General features: G+C 38.2%; 1 protein-coding gene across 2 annotated transcripts; it reads right to left on the reverse strand.

Moving 5' to 3' along the window:
* Positions 1-6,512: 6,512 nt before the first annotated feature.
* On the reverse strand, positions 6,513-14,096 carry LOC104235967 (tobamovirus multiplication protein 2A). 2 transcript variants are annotated; one of them, XM_009789805.2, is made up of 7 exons: positions 13,925-14,096; positions 13,217-13,481; positions 9,621-9,720; positions 9,083-9,163; positions 8,900-9,004; positions 7,394-7,609; positions 6,513-6,899 (listed from the first exon to the last, which is right to left on the reverse strand). In XM_009789805.2, the coding sequence occupies exons 2-7, from the start codon at positions 13,456-13,458 to the stop codon at positions 6,792-6,794; spliced, it is 852 nt and encodes a 283-aa protein (XP_009788107.1). In that variant the 5' UTR covers positions 13,459-13,481; positions 13,925-14,096; the 3' UTR covers positions 6,513-6,791. The 2 variants fall into 2 exon arrangements, with proteins under 2 accessions (XP_009788107.1, XP_009788106.1); XM_009789804.2 differs by having other exon boundaries at positions 13,217-13,534; positions 13,925-14,083.
* Positions 14,097-18,746: the final 4,650 nt, after the last annotated feature.

The raw sequence follows: 18,746 nt of genomic DNA on the forward strand, positions 1-18,746 counted from the left end.
AAAATAAAGGCGTCAGAGGAAAGCGTTAGCCGACAAGAAAGCAAGGCAACAAGAACAAGTTGAAGATGGATGAGATTTCAGGATCCTCAGTTTAACTTAGCTTCTTGTTTTCCTTTTAGAGCAATGTAATAGGGAGATCGGTTGAGCAGTAGCATCCTACAGCAGCATACAACAGCGCACAACAACAGCAAACACTACAGTCACACGGTAGTCCCAGCTACCAAAATTTCCCGAACTACATTGACCTGATTCCTGTTTCAGCCCAGGATATGTAGGAAACCTCTGAAGCAAAGGTTCGGTCAAATCTTTTTCAAAAAATGCTTCACACGGAGTATTCGGACGGGCAAAAATCGCTCGCTTATCTTTGCGCGAAAACCCTTCGTGTCTTCGTGCAAAGAGGGGCAGCTGTAAGCACGTGATTTTTGCTTTACGAGCAATCGCTCCAAAAGAAAATAAAAAATAGTGACAAATGATTTCGCTGTACAATTTTTCGAGTTTTCCGTGACATGTGTTGTTAGTCAATTATGGGTCTGTCCATTTTACATCTAGTCATTACCAAACAAAAATACAAAATGCCTGTCGTTAAAAGAAAAACTCAAAAAATATATGTATGTGTGCATCGTTCGTTCTAAGCTATGATCTAACCATTTTTTTTATTTATTTTTATTTTTATTTTTATTTTTTATTGTCCATTTATGTGTGTTTATCGTTGTGGGTGTCACTCAATATGTGAGTAGGTTTATTTTAATTTTTACATTGTGTTAGGAATTTTTGTTTAAATTGAAAAAAAGGAGAAAAGGAAAATCCGATTTGGGCCCCGAAACAAGGCCCAAAACCAAAGTACTGATCCAGTCCAAACCCAGCCTGCCCAAGCACGGACTCAAACGACGTCGTATCGGCGTCCCCATTTGAAGCCGTTGATCTGATTCAAAGGAACGGTCCAGATCAGGCTGTCCAACTCACCTCAACGACGCCGTTTCAGGCAAGTTGATCTGAGCCGTCCAACCTCATTGATCCAACGGTCCCTGGCTCCCTCATGACCCGACCTATTTAGCCGGTTTAACCCAACCCCTCACCTAAACCAAAACGACCCCGTTCCCATACCAAACGACCCCGTCCTGTTACCCACCAATAGATCTAAGCCGTTCAGATCACTTGATCTAACGGCTCCAATCTCTCTTCCCCTTCCATATATAAACTTGACCCTTTACCCCGCACCCCCTATCCGAACCCCCCCCCTTTCAGTCATCTCCTTCCCCGAACCCTGAAACCCCCAAACCCTAATGCCGCCCTAGTTTCCCTTCCACCAAAACCCGGCGGCACGAACGCCGGTGACCACCCCCTTCACACCCCTAAAGCATCCAACCACCCTGAACACGAATCCACTAACCACGAACCTCGAATCACCTCCTATCGTCTCGAATCTGGATTTGAAGATTCGAGACAAAACTCGATCTATGCCAAACCACCCCATCTTCATACCAGACACTCCCCTGACCTTCCTCGTGACCAAACCAAGCTTGGTTTGGTCCGAATCTACCCACAACTCCCTAAAAATCAGATCTGGAAATCCAGACTTTAGAACACATGCACCTGGGGAATCCGGCCGGTTTGGACATGGGTTTGAGGTCTAATAGACCTTAATCAAGGTGTTCTCATGTGAGAACACCCTGATTAAAGTTTGTTCGGCCTCAAAAGTTCGAAGTTGAATCAGATTTGGGTCTGTTTGATTTAAACATTTTCGGTAAGTTTTCCTTTCTTTTGTGTTAGTTTTGATTAAGTGGTCAGCATGTTTCGTTGTGTTTGTTTGTTATTTTTTGTTATTTTTCATTCGGATTTCTTCATCTCTGTAAAGACCTTTTATTTGGTCGATTGGTTTCTGTGTATGATTTAAATGTATCCTATGATAAGCATGTCCGATTAGTATAGTCGTCGCATGAATAAACTTATATAGGTTCCTAGTGACTGACCAAGTTGTCCGAAGCCCTTTAGGTCCCTGTATGTGTTGTTTATTTGAACGACTGATCATTACCTGTTATGATTAGTATAGTCGACTCGATAAATGTCGTCGATCAGTTTTCTATAACTAATGAATCGAATGAGCTAATAATGTCGCATGACTAATTGAACCTTGCCATTGACTGAATGCCCCAGCATTGTTTGAAATGGTTTGTTTGCATTGTGAAACTGACTGAAAAGGTTCAGTCCAGGCAGTTTTGAATTTGAACTTTCATCAGTTCAAAAATGCCCTGATGCTGCAATAGGCAGGGCAGTAATAATCAAGGTCAAGCAGGGGTATTCTGGGGTTTGAAAAAGGCAGAAAAGGTTAGTTTAAATGAAGCTGGCAAGTAGGGTACTAATTAAGATTAAACTAATACTAATGGGGAGCAAGACACAAGGGTATGGGGCTTAAATTGAATAAAAAAGGGATGCCCATAACTCCTGATTAAACAAGACCAGGCGTGGGGAACAAAAGGGGCTGGCACCAAAGATGCTTAGGCATGGGTTTAAAGGGTATGGGTATTCTGCCAATTGGCAGGGCAGGCAGCTCAGCTGCACTAGTGCATTTGGCCTATAAAGAGGCCATTTGAGAACTTAAAGAGGGCTGGACTTTTAGTCTTCAGAAAAAGAGAGAGAAAAGGCTGGAATTTTTAGTCTTGAGGCTGGAACTTTTAGTCTGAAGAGAGGTCTAGTGAGTTTAAAGAAAACTGAAAAGCATAAGGTAGTTTCCAATAAACATTGTAACCAAACACTGCCTGAAAGTTGTATAAGAGTGCATATTGGTCAAGCTGTCTTGGCCAAGTTCTATTGTTTGCATTGACTGAGCTGTTTGTGGTTGTTGAACTGGTGGTTTTGCTGCATTGAACACTCAGTTATTGTTGTTGTTTCATTATTCTTTCCTGGGATTGCTCATTTGGTGCTCGACTATTTGCTGGTTCTCCTTGTATTCTGGGAGACCTTGTTGGTTATCTGTGGTTGTGGAAAACACTTGGTTTAGTTGGTTGATTGCTGTGTTGTTGCTGTGTGTCTGCCGCTGCTGTATTCACTGCATATTGCCTAGCTGATCATTCCTTTCTTCTTTGTCCTCCTTACCAGGTACACAATCGATACCACTAATGTAACTGAGAGTTTGAACATGAATGCAAAAGAGAGGACCTGCAGATTGTTTTATATACACGTGGACTGTTGTGTTAAATGTCATGTAGTATATAGTAGTTACATTTTTCGTTTGGATAATAGAAGTAGCCTACATGCTTAGTGTATCAATGTAGGTAAGTGAATGCTAGTCATATATGTATGCTGTTAGGTGAAAATATTCTCATTACAATAAGTTGTATTTTAAACTTAGTCTGATGATGTAGTATATTCTCTAACGTAGGTCAAATAGGAAAACTATCCACTTTAATTAAAGTACTTTCCTCTTTTGTCAGATTGCCACATATAAATTGATAAACTCACTTATAGAACAAAGAACCAGTTCAGGGCCTCAACCTCATGAAGGTCGAGCCCAAACCGAAGCAAACCAAGTAGGCCCGTATCGAACAAGCAGAGGCCCAGGTCTGGCCTATCACGCATGGGCTGGGTTTGGGCCCATGATTATTTGTTCGGCTGGCTGTATGTGCAGCATCATTTCTGATTTTAGGCATTTCTGAATGTTGTTACAAACAACTTGCAAGCATGTAATTAATTAGGACTATCTACTGTTTTCAATTGATAAGGACAAACGCGATAAGAAACGTAGTTGCTATAGGATATCCTTTTAAAATAAGAACGAGATGAGCCTCGATGAAAATAAACAAAACGTGCAAATGCGGGGCCCTTGTTTAAATGTATATTATCGAAGCATTTAGGTTCCAGGACGGGTTGTTTAGCAAATCTCACAACCCTCCTAAAATAACAATACGTTAGACTCTTTAGGACGCGCCTTAATAAATCTTACCTTCTTAAACTCGGGTGCGCATTTATGTGACCCAAATCCAATTCTCAACGGAGTCGAAATGTGTTTCTAATCACGGGTACATTGATTGTGACGTGGTTCGAGATGCATGTCCATGACGTTGCAAATTCATTAAAAAATAAAGAACGAGATGAGCCTCGCCAAATAAAAAATACAAATTGCGGGGCCCTCAGTAAATATTTGCTTTAGAAATTATTTGGATTTCGGGATGGACCGTTTAGTAAAATTCCACGGTCTTACCCAAAATAAGTACGCTAGTCGCTTTAGGCGCGTCTTTAATAATTTAATTTCCTTAAACTTGGGTGCGCATTGATGTGACCCAAATCCCAATCTCAACGGAGTCAAAGTGTGTCGACGACCACGGGTACATTGATTGTAACGCGGTTCGAGATACATTTTCACAACGTTGCAATTCCTGATAAAAACAGTAAAATGATAAAAGCGGTTAAAAGTTAAATTTTGCACATAAGTTCACACTTGTATAAAATCAGATAATCAAGCCGAATATAACAGTTGAGCGACCGTGCTAGAACCACGGAACTCGGGAATGCCTAACACCTTCTCCCGGGTTAACAGAATTCCTTATCTAGATTTCTGGTACGCAGACTGTAATATAGAGTCATTCTTTTCCTCGATTCGGGATTAAAATTGGTGACTTGGGACACCCTAAATCTCCCAAGTGGCGACTCTGAAATAATTAAACCAATCCCGTTTCGATTGTCCTTTAATTGGAAAAAACTCCCCTGCGCCCTCGGGCGCGGAAAAAGGAGGTGTGACACTCGTGACTACTTCGTCGAAGTTAGGCTAGGCACTTACCAGCACATGGGGTCGGTTGTGCTGATACTACACTCTGCACTGTGTGCAGATACTGATACCGGAGCGCTTGGACCGCAGTAAGGGTGTTGTCTTCAGTCCACACAGGCGACCCAAGGTAGTCCTGCAGACGTCCGCGGGCCTTGGCGTCACCTCCTATCTTTCCTTTATCCTGTTTCCTTTACTTATTTCAGAAATAGTGTATCTTTTATCTTTCAGACTTTGTATGTAGACCGTCTATGAAACTGTGACACCAGTTCTGGATAGTCGATGCTTAAGCAGTTGTATTGGATACATATTCAGATAGTTCATTGCTTTTCTTCTGCTTATTGTAAATTCCGCTGTCTACGCGTTATTGCTTCATAATTGTTAAAGAATATAAAATGGGTAAAAAGGTAATTTGTTCAAACAGTCGACTTGCGTAGCTCACATTAGTAGGCGCCATCACGACTCCCGAGGGTGAAAAATTCGGGTCGTGACAGATTTGGTCTTTTGCTTCACTTTATTGATTCCTACCATAATTTATATTACTTCCGTTCATTTTTATTTGTCCGCTATGGATTTTTTACGCCCTTTAAAAAATAATAAATATAATGTATATTTAATTTACCACACAACCCCTAATAATATTAGCCTTTCAAAAAGTCGGGGGAATTAAGTTTGAAAATAAGTAATTAATGATAAGGGTAAAACAGGAAAAAAAGATTGTCTTTCTCTTGATTTAGTATAGTGGAAAAGTAAAAGTGAAAATGTATTTTAAATATAGTGGATAAATAAAAGTGAACAGAGGAAGTACTTAATAGTCAACTGGTTTACTTTTTTTATTATGAATTTATCTTTTTTGAATTCAATTATAATTTAGTACTACTTAATAGTCAATCTAATTAATTTATTCTTTTCCGGGTCCCTCTCTTAAAAATTAAAATAGAAAGCCCCAAAGTGTAGCTCCTCTCTCAACAAGTAGAAAAATACAAACTCTCTTCCTCCCTTTAACAATCACTTTCGACGAGAAGCAACCACATATGTCGATTTTGACAATGGCGACTGAGAGTTTGTACTTTGATGATAACCTATCATAATCGCTTAGTTTACAGAGTTGCACACCGAACTTTGTCGCTACTAATTGGCATATGTATAGGCGTTAGTGCCCATCGCTCTCAAATCGTGGGTCCACCTCTGTCTCGAATCAAACAAGAACAAGTCTACATGCTGTTGTAGAGATTCTTGAAGTAGAAAGCAGCAAAATTAAAGGAGCAAACACGTGTTTCTTACGACTAATTTCACTTGCATTGGTTAGTACATATATTCTATATATGTGGCTCTTTCTGCTTTTTATAATTTCTACTAGACTTGTCCCTATACATCTTTCCTTCTATCTTTGGTATAATTTGAAAAAATAAACAAGAATTGGAATTCTTTATCAAAAGTAGAAAAAAAGAAGAATATGAGGTCTTTAATTAAAGATGATAAGATTACTTCTTGGGAATAACTTTAGCGGGTCATGAATCACGATGGAGAAAAGAAGTGATTTACTCCAACAGGAACAATCCAGGATAAGTCTTTCTATCAGGGGCGGATCTACCGTGCAACATAAGGGTTTACGTTACACATTTTCACTTTCATACAACTTAGAAGAATCATTGCTGATATTCAAACGTACACAAATACATCGGTATGACTAACCGAGGGCATCCGAAACATCGATTTAGGTACTATCAAGAACATGAGAATACCCCAGATATAGAAAACTACTTCCCTGAAGTTCATTTTTCATCTTCATTTACATGATTCTGTCAAGAACCAAACACTGTCATTAATCATGTTTAACTTTCATAACATGAACTGGAGGAAATACCCTTCAAAATGTGCTGTTAAGACAAGTGATGATCCTGAAAACTGTGTTTTGTACATAGACTCCACAAAGAGAAAATGCTTACAGAAGACACAAATACCTCACACCAGACTAAATTACACAAACAAGAACAATCACGAGTCCTCCATAAATTACAGAAGTCCATCATTACATTATGGCACAACCTTTCCTTTCCTCTTGTGGCTGTACGGCAGTTTGCGGATATCTGTTTGAGTCCGATGGGTTGTAAGTGAACTCCGATGTATCGAGCCCATACTGTGTTACAGTCATTCAAGAACCGGGTCAGAAACTTGATAGACAGTACTATCAAAAGGAAAAGAGGTGACACCAGACACCCAAATATTTTAAGTGCACTTGCAATCACATAAACGAGATAAAAACCATAGGAATCTACTGCCACAAACCAACTGAAACAATAATCCCATATGCTGTCACAAGGAAGCTTTTTCGAAAACTAAGAAAAATCATCTCAAAGTAAAAATCATCTCACTGTCCAAAAAAGTCCTGGCTGATGCAAAAAAAGGTCTTGCCGTGATCGGATATTTTTTAAAAGAAAAGAAAAAAAATCTCTGCAAAGCCCCACAAAAAGGTCAAAAATAAATAGAGGCCCACCACAAACAAGCACCGATTATAAAAATCATCATGAGTGCAAAGATTGTGTAGTTGGTAATGAGCGTCGAGCAGTCAACTAAGGCTAAACATCATGATCCACATCAACATGCAAGAACAGTAACTAACAGAGAACAAACCTTTTCCCTCATGCGTGTACTCCATGCATCATTTCTACTTGGACGATTATCAAGGGTACCAGCAACAGGGACGCCAGTTGCAGGATTTGGTGGCCTATTGTTGATCAGTGGCTGTCGGATTTGTTGTCTGGGACCACCTATGTACTCATCATCACTATCATAGTCTGCTGGTCTGTTCGCTGCCCTTACAACGAGGGCCAATAAGAATATAAGAGCCTGCAACTCATGTCAACAGCCAAAATTGAGAAATGCTGGGAGATAAAGACATTATTGAAATTCACGTAACTAATCCCAACTAGTTCGGGATTGACACTTAGTTGTTATACTGGGAGGAAAGGACAAAACAAACATCCAGTTCAAATATTCTCTATACTCAATATGGTCAAGCCAGCAGTAAGCAATGACTTTCACTAGGACGACCATGCCAACATCTCTAATGCACACCAAAAGGCCACAGCAGATATAACTGGTAGGGGGCATATTGCACCAACAGGGATGAATAGATTATATTTTAGTGCATTTTGCAGACCAATTCAGTGATTATCAATGCATGGGCAAGTTTAGCAACATAACCACTCCAACTGTGGAGATAGACATCTGAATAGGATCAGTAGCTAGTAAGAAATTCAAATGATCATTGGATAGACAACATAACGGAATTGAATGTGAAAGAACATGGCGCAGGGCGCAAACAACATTGAAAGCAGTTTTGTATAAACTCCTCGTATTTCACTCACAATCCAACAATGCATGTCTTTTTCTTCTATCCTTCTTTTTTCTTGGGAACGAAAAACCATATAGACTGTTCTTAACCTCAGCGGCAGATCCAGGATTTGATGGTTGCGGGTGCCACTGTATTTAATGTAAACTTACCAGTAGCCAAAAAGGTTGAATTTGAGTATACATCCATTAGGCTGGTTCGCTATATTTTAAATTAATTCGGTTCGGTTCAGTTCGGTTCATTTTGAGTTAATTTGGTTTGCTTTACAAAATCTTTTAGTGCATAAATAATACATGATAACAAAACTAAATATATTTGGTCCTTTCAAGAAAAAAATAATTTTAACTAGATAAAAAAGAAAAATGATTAAAAATATATTCAAATAAAAAAATTTGAGACCTAGAACAAGAAAACATAGGCAAATATACTTTTATAATCTAAATTAATAAAAATGAGATTTATATAGAGAGAAAATATAAAAATGAAGATAAAAGAAGTTAAGAAAAAGAGGAGAAAAGAAAACAATATGGAAAGAAGGAACATAAAAAAAAAATTAGCTCAATATGAGTGAGAGGAGGATCGATCTTGGTATTGGGCTTGGGAAGGGCTACTTTGCCCATTGCACCTACAGCCATTTTGTGACTTGGGGTGCCACTAATTATTTATATACCTTTTCTACGTGAAATACTAGTTAAACACCAATCCGTACAAGAAATTCTACCCGAGCGACCGGGTGGCGTACCACCCCGTCACCTCTACATAGATCTGCCCCTGCTTAACCTTACCTCCAAAATAACTGCCCCAAGGGCAACCCATTTGATAATCTTCCAGTGGTCCTCCAGAAAGTCATAGATCGTATCAAAGTTACCCGTTTTGTCACTTGGAATTTCCTGACAAAAACTTTCATCACTTTTCTGACAACAAATGTATAGTTTGAAAGTGAATTCATGAATTAGAAAAACTCTTACCTCTCTCCAGCTTTTGTCAAAGAATATAAAACCAGCAGCACCTAGCTCTACCAAGATCAACAAGAAAAGCAGCACAGAGTACTGTCATAGTTAAGGTGCCAAACATGCTTCATAGAAGCCTGAGAAGAGAACTCAGATGAACACTCTAGTAACTCCGATATCCTAAAAATCAACAACGCCTGTCGGACATGAGGGATTCGGGGAGTACTGCAACACGGGCAAGAGGATAACAATAAACCGAAAAAGCAATTAATAGACATGTAGTCCAGTCCATCTCCTCTGACATGTGACGAAGTTAGGATTAAGCCCAAAATGATCCAGAACTCATCCAAGTTTGTTCAAAATAAAAAGCTATAAAAGTAAGATTTCGAAAATCTGACTGAAAATGCTCCTATTGATCCAAATCACAAATCTGCCCAACATCATAACTTCTAGCATTTCGAAATATTTGATTTTGATGAAAGAATATATTTCTTAAAAAAATCATAGGTTTTTCACAAATAAGTTACCATGACTACTGAACAAATGATAAGGATACACAACTCAGGCAGCATCCGTTCCTTGTTGCCGCTCCAATGCAACCACAGCAAGATACAACGACAAGAACCGCTCCAATACCAATGAATAAGTATATGAACCTGCAACATAACAAATAGATCAATTAGTTTTCCAAAGAACACGTACAAAGTCCAATCAACTAAGCATTAGTGCATGAAAGTCAACTTGGAAAAGCAGCAGAATACCAATATGACTCATCCACAGCAAAACTTTATCTCAAAGAAAGGTCATTGATTAGCAATAAAGGAAGAATAGTCTTGTCATTTTATATTTTTTATAAATCACGTAGTCAAGTTCTAAGAATTCAAACCTACTCAAGGCTAAAGAGATAGAATGACAAAAAGGCTCTTAACCTTAATATGAACGCAAACAAACAGGCGAGACAATTTATATTTTATTTTTTATAAAGGTGGTATTCGAGCCAACTAGCATGCACCTCGACTATTCCACCAGGTATCTGCTATCCCCACAACCACAGGTATCAGTTAACTTTGGCACCAAGGTTTAGGCAAATGGGAAGATCTACTAGCATTTCTTTGTCTCTCTTGGAATTTGAAACCCTTGTCTCCAAGGTTTTCATCCACTTCATCACCACTTGGCCACACCCTTGGATGTGGTATATAGTTTGTTTTCTTCATTTATGTTTCCACATTTCTTTCCCTTCTATTCCCAAGAAACACCTAAAATAATTCAACCACTGTACACCAGACATCAACAAAATCCTTAGCAAAACTTTATCCCAAAAGAATAAGTCATTGATTAGCAATAAAAGGAAGAATGGTCTTTTCATTTTATATTTTCCAAAACTCGTGTAGATAAGTTCTGAGAATTCAAACCCATTCAAAACTAAAGACCATATTATGACGAAAAGGCTCGTCTATGTTTATAATTTAATATTGACGTAAACAAACAGGTGAAGACCATATATAGTTCGTTTTCTTCATTTATATTTCCACATGTCTTTCCTTCTACTCCTAGGGAACACTCAAATTAATTCAACCTTTGCATATACTTTCTTCAAGGAATACAATAAGTTACAGTTTAGCAAAAAGCTAAAAATATATTAATTGCCTATCAGTTCCAGATTTGCTGCCAATGCAGCAAACATGCAATACAAAAGGATTACAGCACAGCAGAGTAATCTATACCCCTAGGTGACAGAAACATTATCAATAATCCTCAAAGGGTCATGACCAAAAACTCATAGAAGTATTGAATAAAATAATAACTAAAAATTGTTTCAGTTGCTTTCTAAAAGTTCTAAATTACGACTTGTGAAGTGGGAGGAAATTTTAATCAAAAATTTTTAGTAAAATAAGCTTCAAAATCTCCAAAGAGAAAATTACAGTACACAGAATTGACAATTCAATGCATGACTTCTTGAACGTAGTTTGGTTGTATAGAATGTAGTACAATAGGGGCATCCTACTTCCTTGGGAAAAGTGTCTCAATCACTTCCACAGAATGTACTTTACATTCTCACAGAGAAAGCATTAAAGTCCCCCCCACCCACCCCCAACAGCACCCCTGAAAATTGAAAAGAAGAAAAAAGGAGGATGAAACTAAAAATGAAGTCATACATTCTGGATGATGGTTATTCCTGACATGAAGAGTAGAGTTTGAAGTTTATCAAGGGATGGATATAAAGCCTTCCATACACAGTCAAAACTAACAATGGAGATACATGAAGTTTGCAGTTAATCCATGTCCTCGTGTGAATACCCCAAATCAATCACCTTATATGTTAGAGATGTTGAGAAGCACAGAAGCATAGGAAATCTATTTACACTTTACATAAGGTAGAAAAAGGGCTATCATCAAATTGGAGTAAAGAGAGTGCAGGTGGGTTTGGTGAGTTTCAGACCATGATTAACGTAATTGTTAGGAGTGACATGAAAAAAAACAGATGGGTGAAATATGTGATCCCTGGTAAGGGAAATGCAGAAGGAATCATTATCCTATGGGATGAAAGAAAGATGGAAATGGTTGGATGATAAGGAGTTTACTCCACTGCATCATGATCCAAGAGCATAGGAAGCAACATGGAGTGAGGTTAGGGGAGGGATACAGGCCAGTGGGTGAGGGATCAAAGAGAGAGTTTTAGAATTAACTCCGTGCTTTTATCAGGTCGGGGACTACTTTGAGTGATTTTGAAGAGATTTTAACTCAATAAGGTTCCTAGGGATGAAGATCGGGTGTGATCCTTTCTCTAGAGAAATGGAGGGGACTTTGGAGCTTTTTATTGTTAACCATCAATCCCTAGATCTTCCATGGACAAGTGATAGTTTTACATGGTCTAGATCATAGGAGTCAAGATCTAAATCTAGATTAAACAAATTTTTAGCATCCACCGGATATGAGAAAATGACATTGGACATAAATCAAAAGCCTTAGCCAAAACTTGCTTCAGATTATTTGCCTATTCTTTTAGACACAGCAAAACTAAGAAAACTACAAGCACCTCTTCAATTTGAGAATGTGATTGAAAGCGAAATATTTTGGCCAAGGCAGACATAATGGTGGAGTTGCCAAGTTAAAGGGAATCTTTAGTTCAGCCTTGTAAAGAAACTGAGAAATTTGAAAGGGGTTCTTAGCCAATAAAATATAGAAGTATTTGGAAGGGTAGAAAAGTCGAGATGTCAAAACTTATGAACAAAGAAGAGAACGGAGGGGGGTTGGAACTAGATGATGGCTAAAAATGAGGAAATATGAAATGGAGAGAGAGCTAGATTTAATGGATATAGCACAAGAAATTAGTTGGAGACAAAAATAGAGGGTATCATGGTTAAAGGAAGGGGATAACAAGACAAGTTCTCCCAGTGCAAGTTACAGCGAATAAGAGGAGAAATTTTGGAGAAGTTTTAGTAGTGGGAAAAACTTTGTATAATGGAGGGGAGAGAGTGAAGGGATGTCCTATCTCCCATACTATTCATTTTGGTCACGGAAGTATTGAGCAATAAACATGATGATGGATGGAGCTGGCATGACCATGAAAAAAAGAGTAACACGCGTACCTGCTCTAGGTTGAAGTGCAAATTTTGTGAGTGCCAATTTTGCTGTACTTTCCATGAAGAAAGACAAAAAGGAAGTGCTAAAAACTTCTAGTTCAACGAGGATCCCTTTGATGTGCAAAAAGTGAAAGAAATAAACCTAGTGTTGAGAACTTGAGATCATCTATTTTGGTACTTCTCATGGAACAAAGTGAAAAAGATAGAGAGATCATTAGACGCAAGTAAATTCTTAGGAAAAAATCAAGCAATGTTTCCCAAATCCAGTTCACGTTTATTCTGTCTAAATGAACAATCATCTCCTATGCGGAAGAGACTATCTTCTCAATTTCACTAATCAGAGAAGCAACAGACTATACCTTTTAACTCTTTAAAAGATTCTGCCCTTATCTTTTTTAAGTGTGACATCCCTCTAAAAACCAATGAAGAACTAGCATATGCGACATTACTAACTAGCAAATACAGCTTCCAGTAGAAGTAATCACACCATCGTAATCATCTCGAATTCAGCTTCAAGGCTTAGCACAAACAATCAAAATAAGAATTATGGGGAAAAGGGTATTCATACCAAGCTTTTGGAAGTTTATCAAAGATGTTGTCAGCCAACGATACAGCGATCAGCATTGGACGACCGAACTCTATCACTTCAGCACTACTTGTTGGTGCAACCGGGTAATCATCCCCAGAGGATGAATGATTTTTGTACTCAACAAAGAGGTAAATACCATACCCCACCATTGCCAAACCAACAAGGGTCAACAAGAAGTTCAAGAGCTTCAACAAGCACTCCCAGAACCCTTTACACGCCATTCTCTACACTTCCTTCACAAACCCTTTAAATAAAACAACAGTTCCTTTTAAAATTTCAGCTAATTCATCAAATTCCCTAAAAATACCAACATACACAAAACCCACTCATCAATACTTCAGAATTATCCAAAACACATAAAAATCCAAACTTTTTCACACACAAAAAAAAAAATTGTCTAACACCAATACATATGTACATAATCATATCCAATAAATACCCATTTGATTAAAAAGAATAAAGCAGCTTTATATAGATGCATCACAGCAAAAGGGATATGATAAACATGAAATTCTGCCTATGGATGATCTGTTATGGGAAAACAATTAAAGGGGTGAATATTCATGAGAAATTTAAAGTCTTGGAGCAAGAATCTTGAGATATAATTACAAATTAACAAGATTTGGGATTATCAATTGAGCTTATACAAAATTAGAAATTGGGATAAATTGGTTGGAAAATACTTACAAGAAAAGCAGAATAGCGGCAAGATTTGAGATGGGAAGACTGGAAGGTTGTAAGAGAAGGAGAGAGACGAAGAGAAAAAGGGGAAAAAAATGGCCAAAAGGTTAGCTGGCTGTCTGGTACCTTTTCCGTTATCGCTAAAGTGATTTATGATATGGGCACTCTTATTTTTGCTAAGTACAAACTCATTCTATTTCTATTTATGTGATGTGATAGAATTTCTTATAAAAAGAATAATGTAGTTCTATATTTAAAAATAATTTATATTCAAATTTTATATATTATATTTCTAGTGAGATAAATATAGACACATTATTATTTATAACTTATTTTGTATTATAAATTTTAAAATTTTTTTAAAATTTTAAATATAATTAAAGTGCATCACATAAAACGAGTCATTGAATTAATATTTTGGTTTTTTTTATTTGCTCTTTTCTTCTTCTTTTTTTTTTGGAGTGGTTAAATATGGATTTCTTATGGACATTAGAATTCACATCTAATATCTTCATTCTTTTGAGTATTTTACGTTATTAACAATCTAATGTATACAAAAGTTCTTTTTTATTTTTAAACTATTAAAATTAGGTTATTAATGATATTTCCCTTTCTTCTAATTTATATGATATACATTAAACTTGCTATTAGTCAGTGCTTATTGTTATCTTTTTAGCTTATGAGTTTGTTATACAGTCAAATCTATCTGTAACAACCTCGTTTGTTCTGAATATTTTTGAATATTACAGAGAAGTGTTTGTTTGAACAAAAAGTTTAAGATTCTTTTGCCAAATCAATTATCAATAATGAAGAAGGTAAATCTTAGCCAAGCATAATTAATCTTCTGATCCAAACATATACAGCGTGAAATAACGAAAGGTAAGAGCATATTAGATTTATTGATGTGATAATCTTACATCAAACACGAGAGATGAGCTTACATCTGAAGCAAAAAAGAATCGTGAATGAAGGAGCAAAGAGGAAAAAGTGAAGCAATTTTTCATCCGCGAGAGATCCTTCTTTCCTCTTCTTATTTTCTTTCTTTTTCCTCCCTTGTCTGTTGTCCCTTTTTTCCTTGAAAAAGTCCCCCCTTTTTCTGAGCCTACCTGCCATATATATAGTTCCTAGAACTTTTTATTCAATGGTCTTTGACCAACATGCTTTCTTGCAAATGTCCCTTTTGTCATTACTCGAACACAATATTGACTTGGCGTATGCTTTCGATGATTTGACCCCGAGGATGGCGGAGGTGTTCTTTGCTATTTCACCACCTGGGCGGGATCCCGGCTTGGTCGACCCCCTATCATTCCTATTGGGGGCGACCTCTACAGTCAGGTTTTGACATATACAGTTAGTCCCTCCGTCCGCCAAGGTCGTCTCTTAGCGGGCTCGACGGGCGCACTCTGTCGATTCGAAAGTTAGGAGAAATCTTAATGTTTACGCCTTGAGTGAGGTTTTTAGATCGAGGCAATGGCGTGACGCTTCAATGATACCCTTGGACCGTCACATCCATTCAGAGTTGAACTGTTGCGTTGATTCGAAATATAGTTTGTAGTCACTGCCATTATGACACACGTTCCTATGGATTGAACCGTTTCTTGTGCCCTATCAGTTTTGATTGGTGACTCTCGGGTTTCCCGCTCGAGGCATTTATGTTCATATAAATAGGGGGAAACACCATTATATTGCCACACTTTTCGATCTATCAAAGGAATTTTGCGAGTCTTTACCTTCTCTGATACTTCAGATTTTTAGTTCACTCTTATGTTAGTCGGAAATTGACGCCACCGTCTTCCCTCTTACTTCCCTCCGCTCATTTACTTTGTTCAATCGAGATAAATGGCTGGTACTTCATCCCGCGCTGACAGACTTGCCGAAGTTTCGGTGCCAGAAAATGATGCTTTTGCTCCCAGAGGAATGGAGGTGGCGGAGGATGAGGGGGTCCCAACAGCGGCCGAAATATTGCCCCGTTCGGGAAAGTTATGGACCGATTTCAAAAGACTTTCGAAGAGAAACCGGAGTCTGTTTCCTCTATTATGGATGAAGCGTCGATTGCAGAGCTTAAGATCAAATGGGGGATTCCGCACCATGTTGAGATGTTGCCGGCGGTGGGAGATGATATTGTACATTTTGACAGCCCAGGATATTATGTTTTCTACGCATACCCTTTTATTGTCGGATGCTTCCTCTCCCTTCCTTGGTAGTAGACTTCTGCCGTTTCTACGAAGTATGCCCGGCTCAACTTTCGCAATACGGATACAAGTTGTTCCTCATGCTGCTCAAGTTCGTGGAGCTTACCGGTCGGGAGAACACTCTGGGGCATATGCTCAATATTTTTGCCCCTCAACTTATTCGAGGCATGATGATCCACATACGCCATCGAGGAATGAAGAGTCTGGTGGTGAAGATGGACGATAGATCCAATCGTCATTTTTGGGAAAGCTACTTTTATGTGCGAACCGAGCACCTTGTGACGGACTCAGCAAGGTTCCCTGAGAGGTGGAACTTCACACGTAAGTTTTTTTTCTGTATCTCCTGTCGGAGTGGTGGTCGACCATTTTTCTTTGGGTAGCATTGTTAAATCATTTTTACTTTTGCAGCCGAGAGATTACCTCCTACGCCTGTTGACAATATCTGCGAATGGGTGAATGTCATTCTTCCCATACGGTGGGGGTTCGCGAATGGGCGTCCTTCTATGAGAAATACGGGCGTAAGCCCCTTACTGGTAAGTCGACTTGCCGCAGCTTCTCTATTTTTCGCCTTGCAATTTGACCTCGTTACTTACACGACCATTACTGTTAACAGTGAGAGTGCGAAGGACGAGGGCTCCTCCGCTAACATTCCGTCGACCGACGTATTCTGCTCGACTTGCACCGAGGTCTGCTGCCTGACATACATTGAGGGCTACTCAAGTTGAACCTACGACCGGAGCCGTGTGCATGGAAATTGTTCCCCAACCTGGGACTCCTGCTCTTACTGCCCACTCAACGGGTGAATCTTCCCGTGCTGAGGACGGGGAGGGTCCGTCGAAGAGAGAGTGAGTGAAGTCCAAAATGGCTTCTTCAGCCGTAGTATATTCAGAGGGCGACCTTCCCTTGACAGTGTTTGAAATGGGTGGTGGTGCTAACCCGGTCGCAGAGGTAAACCCGGCGATCGAGACCAACCCGACGGTAGAGGATCCGGCTGTCGTGATTGATCAACAAGCTATTGCGACAGGAAGTCGGGGCCCCGAGGCTGCTGTTGCCACTTTGGGAAGGCCTTCGTCTTTCGGACCGAGTCGTGCTTCTTCTTCAGCCGCAGATAGGGGAAAGAGTGTCGTGGTCGATGACTACGAGTCTGAATCCGATCTTGATCCTTGTCACACCTCCTTTTTACCGCGCCCGCGAGGGTGCAAGGGAGTTTTCTCCAATTAAAGGACAGTCGAAACGGGATTTGTTTGTTTGTTTCAGAGTCGCCACCTGGGAATTTTAAGGCGTCCCAAGTCACCAATTTTAATCCCTGAATCGAGGAGAATATGACTCTGTTTATTATTCTGCGAACCAGAAATCCGGATAAGGAATTCTGTTAACCCGGGAGAAGGTGTTAGGCATTCCCGAGTTCCGTGGTTCTAGCACGGTCGCTCAACTGTTATATTTGGCTTGATTATTTTGATTTATTAAATACATTTTTATTGCATGATTTTATTGTTACCGCTTCTATTTAAATTGTTTATAATTAAAGACCCTTCTTCGAATCGAATCACGCGTACGTGTATTCGTTTTATATATTAATATTTTTTAACGTGAAAATCGTGTCACGCATACGTATACACAATGATAATATAATAATTATTATTTTTTTTTCGAAATTTTTTTTTATTATAAAAAAAGAAGACTTAAGTTCGAAATTGTGCTAAAAATAAAATTAAGAATGTTCGTCGCTCTTGTATAATTAAATATTGAACCGCACATCTCGAGTTATATGAAATTAATATTGATATTCTCCGAAGATCCCCCTTTTTATTAAATGTTCGTTCGAAGTTGCGCGAACGCATAATCCGAATTGCTTTTAGAAATATAATCAGGTTACGCGAACGCATCCCTAATCACGCAAAAGATTCTTAATAGTAGTATAGATTTTCCATAAATGTTTATTGCATCCATCTATTTTTAAATGTAAGAATCATGGAGAATTACCGATTGGGATGCCACCAAATTTCTTGACAAAGAATTCAAAATTTATTAGGCGTTGCTACAAGTCTTATTTTACGCGTATGAATTATATACCTCAAAACTATTCAAATTTTAAAGAATTAATGATATGAAAAAGAAACAAACAACATGTAACTAAAAATACTACCATTTTTATCGTGGATACAACATTAACATATCCAAAAATCGAATCGCATATAAAACTGGAAAAAGAATTAATTTGATAAACAAATTAATAGTTTCTGAAGAATTTTTATTGTTATATTTAATGCGAATTCTATTTCTACATATCCTTGACATAAAATGTTGCAATTCGTGCTTGTAAATCCCATATCCTTCTCATATACTTGTTTTTAGTCCAAAGTTATAATTGTTTGGTTAATTTGTTTACAAAGATTGAGTTTGAGATAAATAAACCAATTCTTATTCTCTGCCTATGCGACTATTTGCAAACACTTAACTCTATATTTTGTAAAAAAATCATTGACATTATTTCATATATTAAAAGAAATGAGTTGATCGCGTTCCTAAAATAACTAAGCCATTAGTTATTAAGAAAGAGAACTAATCTACTAATTGATTTAATACTATATTAACCAACTAAAACAAAACTGAAATTTAAACTAATAAAATTTAAA

The sequence above is a fragment of the Nicotiana sylvestris genome, chromosome 8 (assembly GCF_000393655.2).
Source record: "Nicotiana sylvestris chromosome 8, ASM39365v2, whole genome shotgun sequence".
Lineage (NCBI taxonomy): Eukaryota > Viridiplantae > Streptophyta > Magnoliopsida > Solanales > Solanaceae > Nicotiana > Nicotiana sylvestris.

Coding starts and splice junctions, on each gene's coding strand:
- LOC104235967 (XM_009789805.2), bottom strand. CDS start 13,458: ATGGCGTGTAAAGGGTTCTGGGAGTGCTTGTTGAAGCTCTTGAACTTC. Junction 9,005..9,082: donor TTGACAAAAGCTGGAGAGAG/GTAAGAGTTTTT, acceptor AGTTTTTGTCAG/GAAATTCCAAGTGACAAAAC. Junction 7,610..8,899: donor TTGGGGCAGTTATTTTGGAG/GTAAGGTTAAGC, acceptor CATGAGTTGCAG/GCTCTTATATTCTTATTGGC.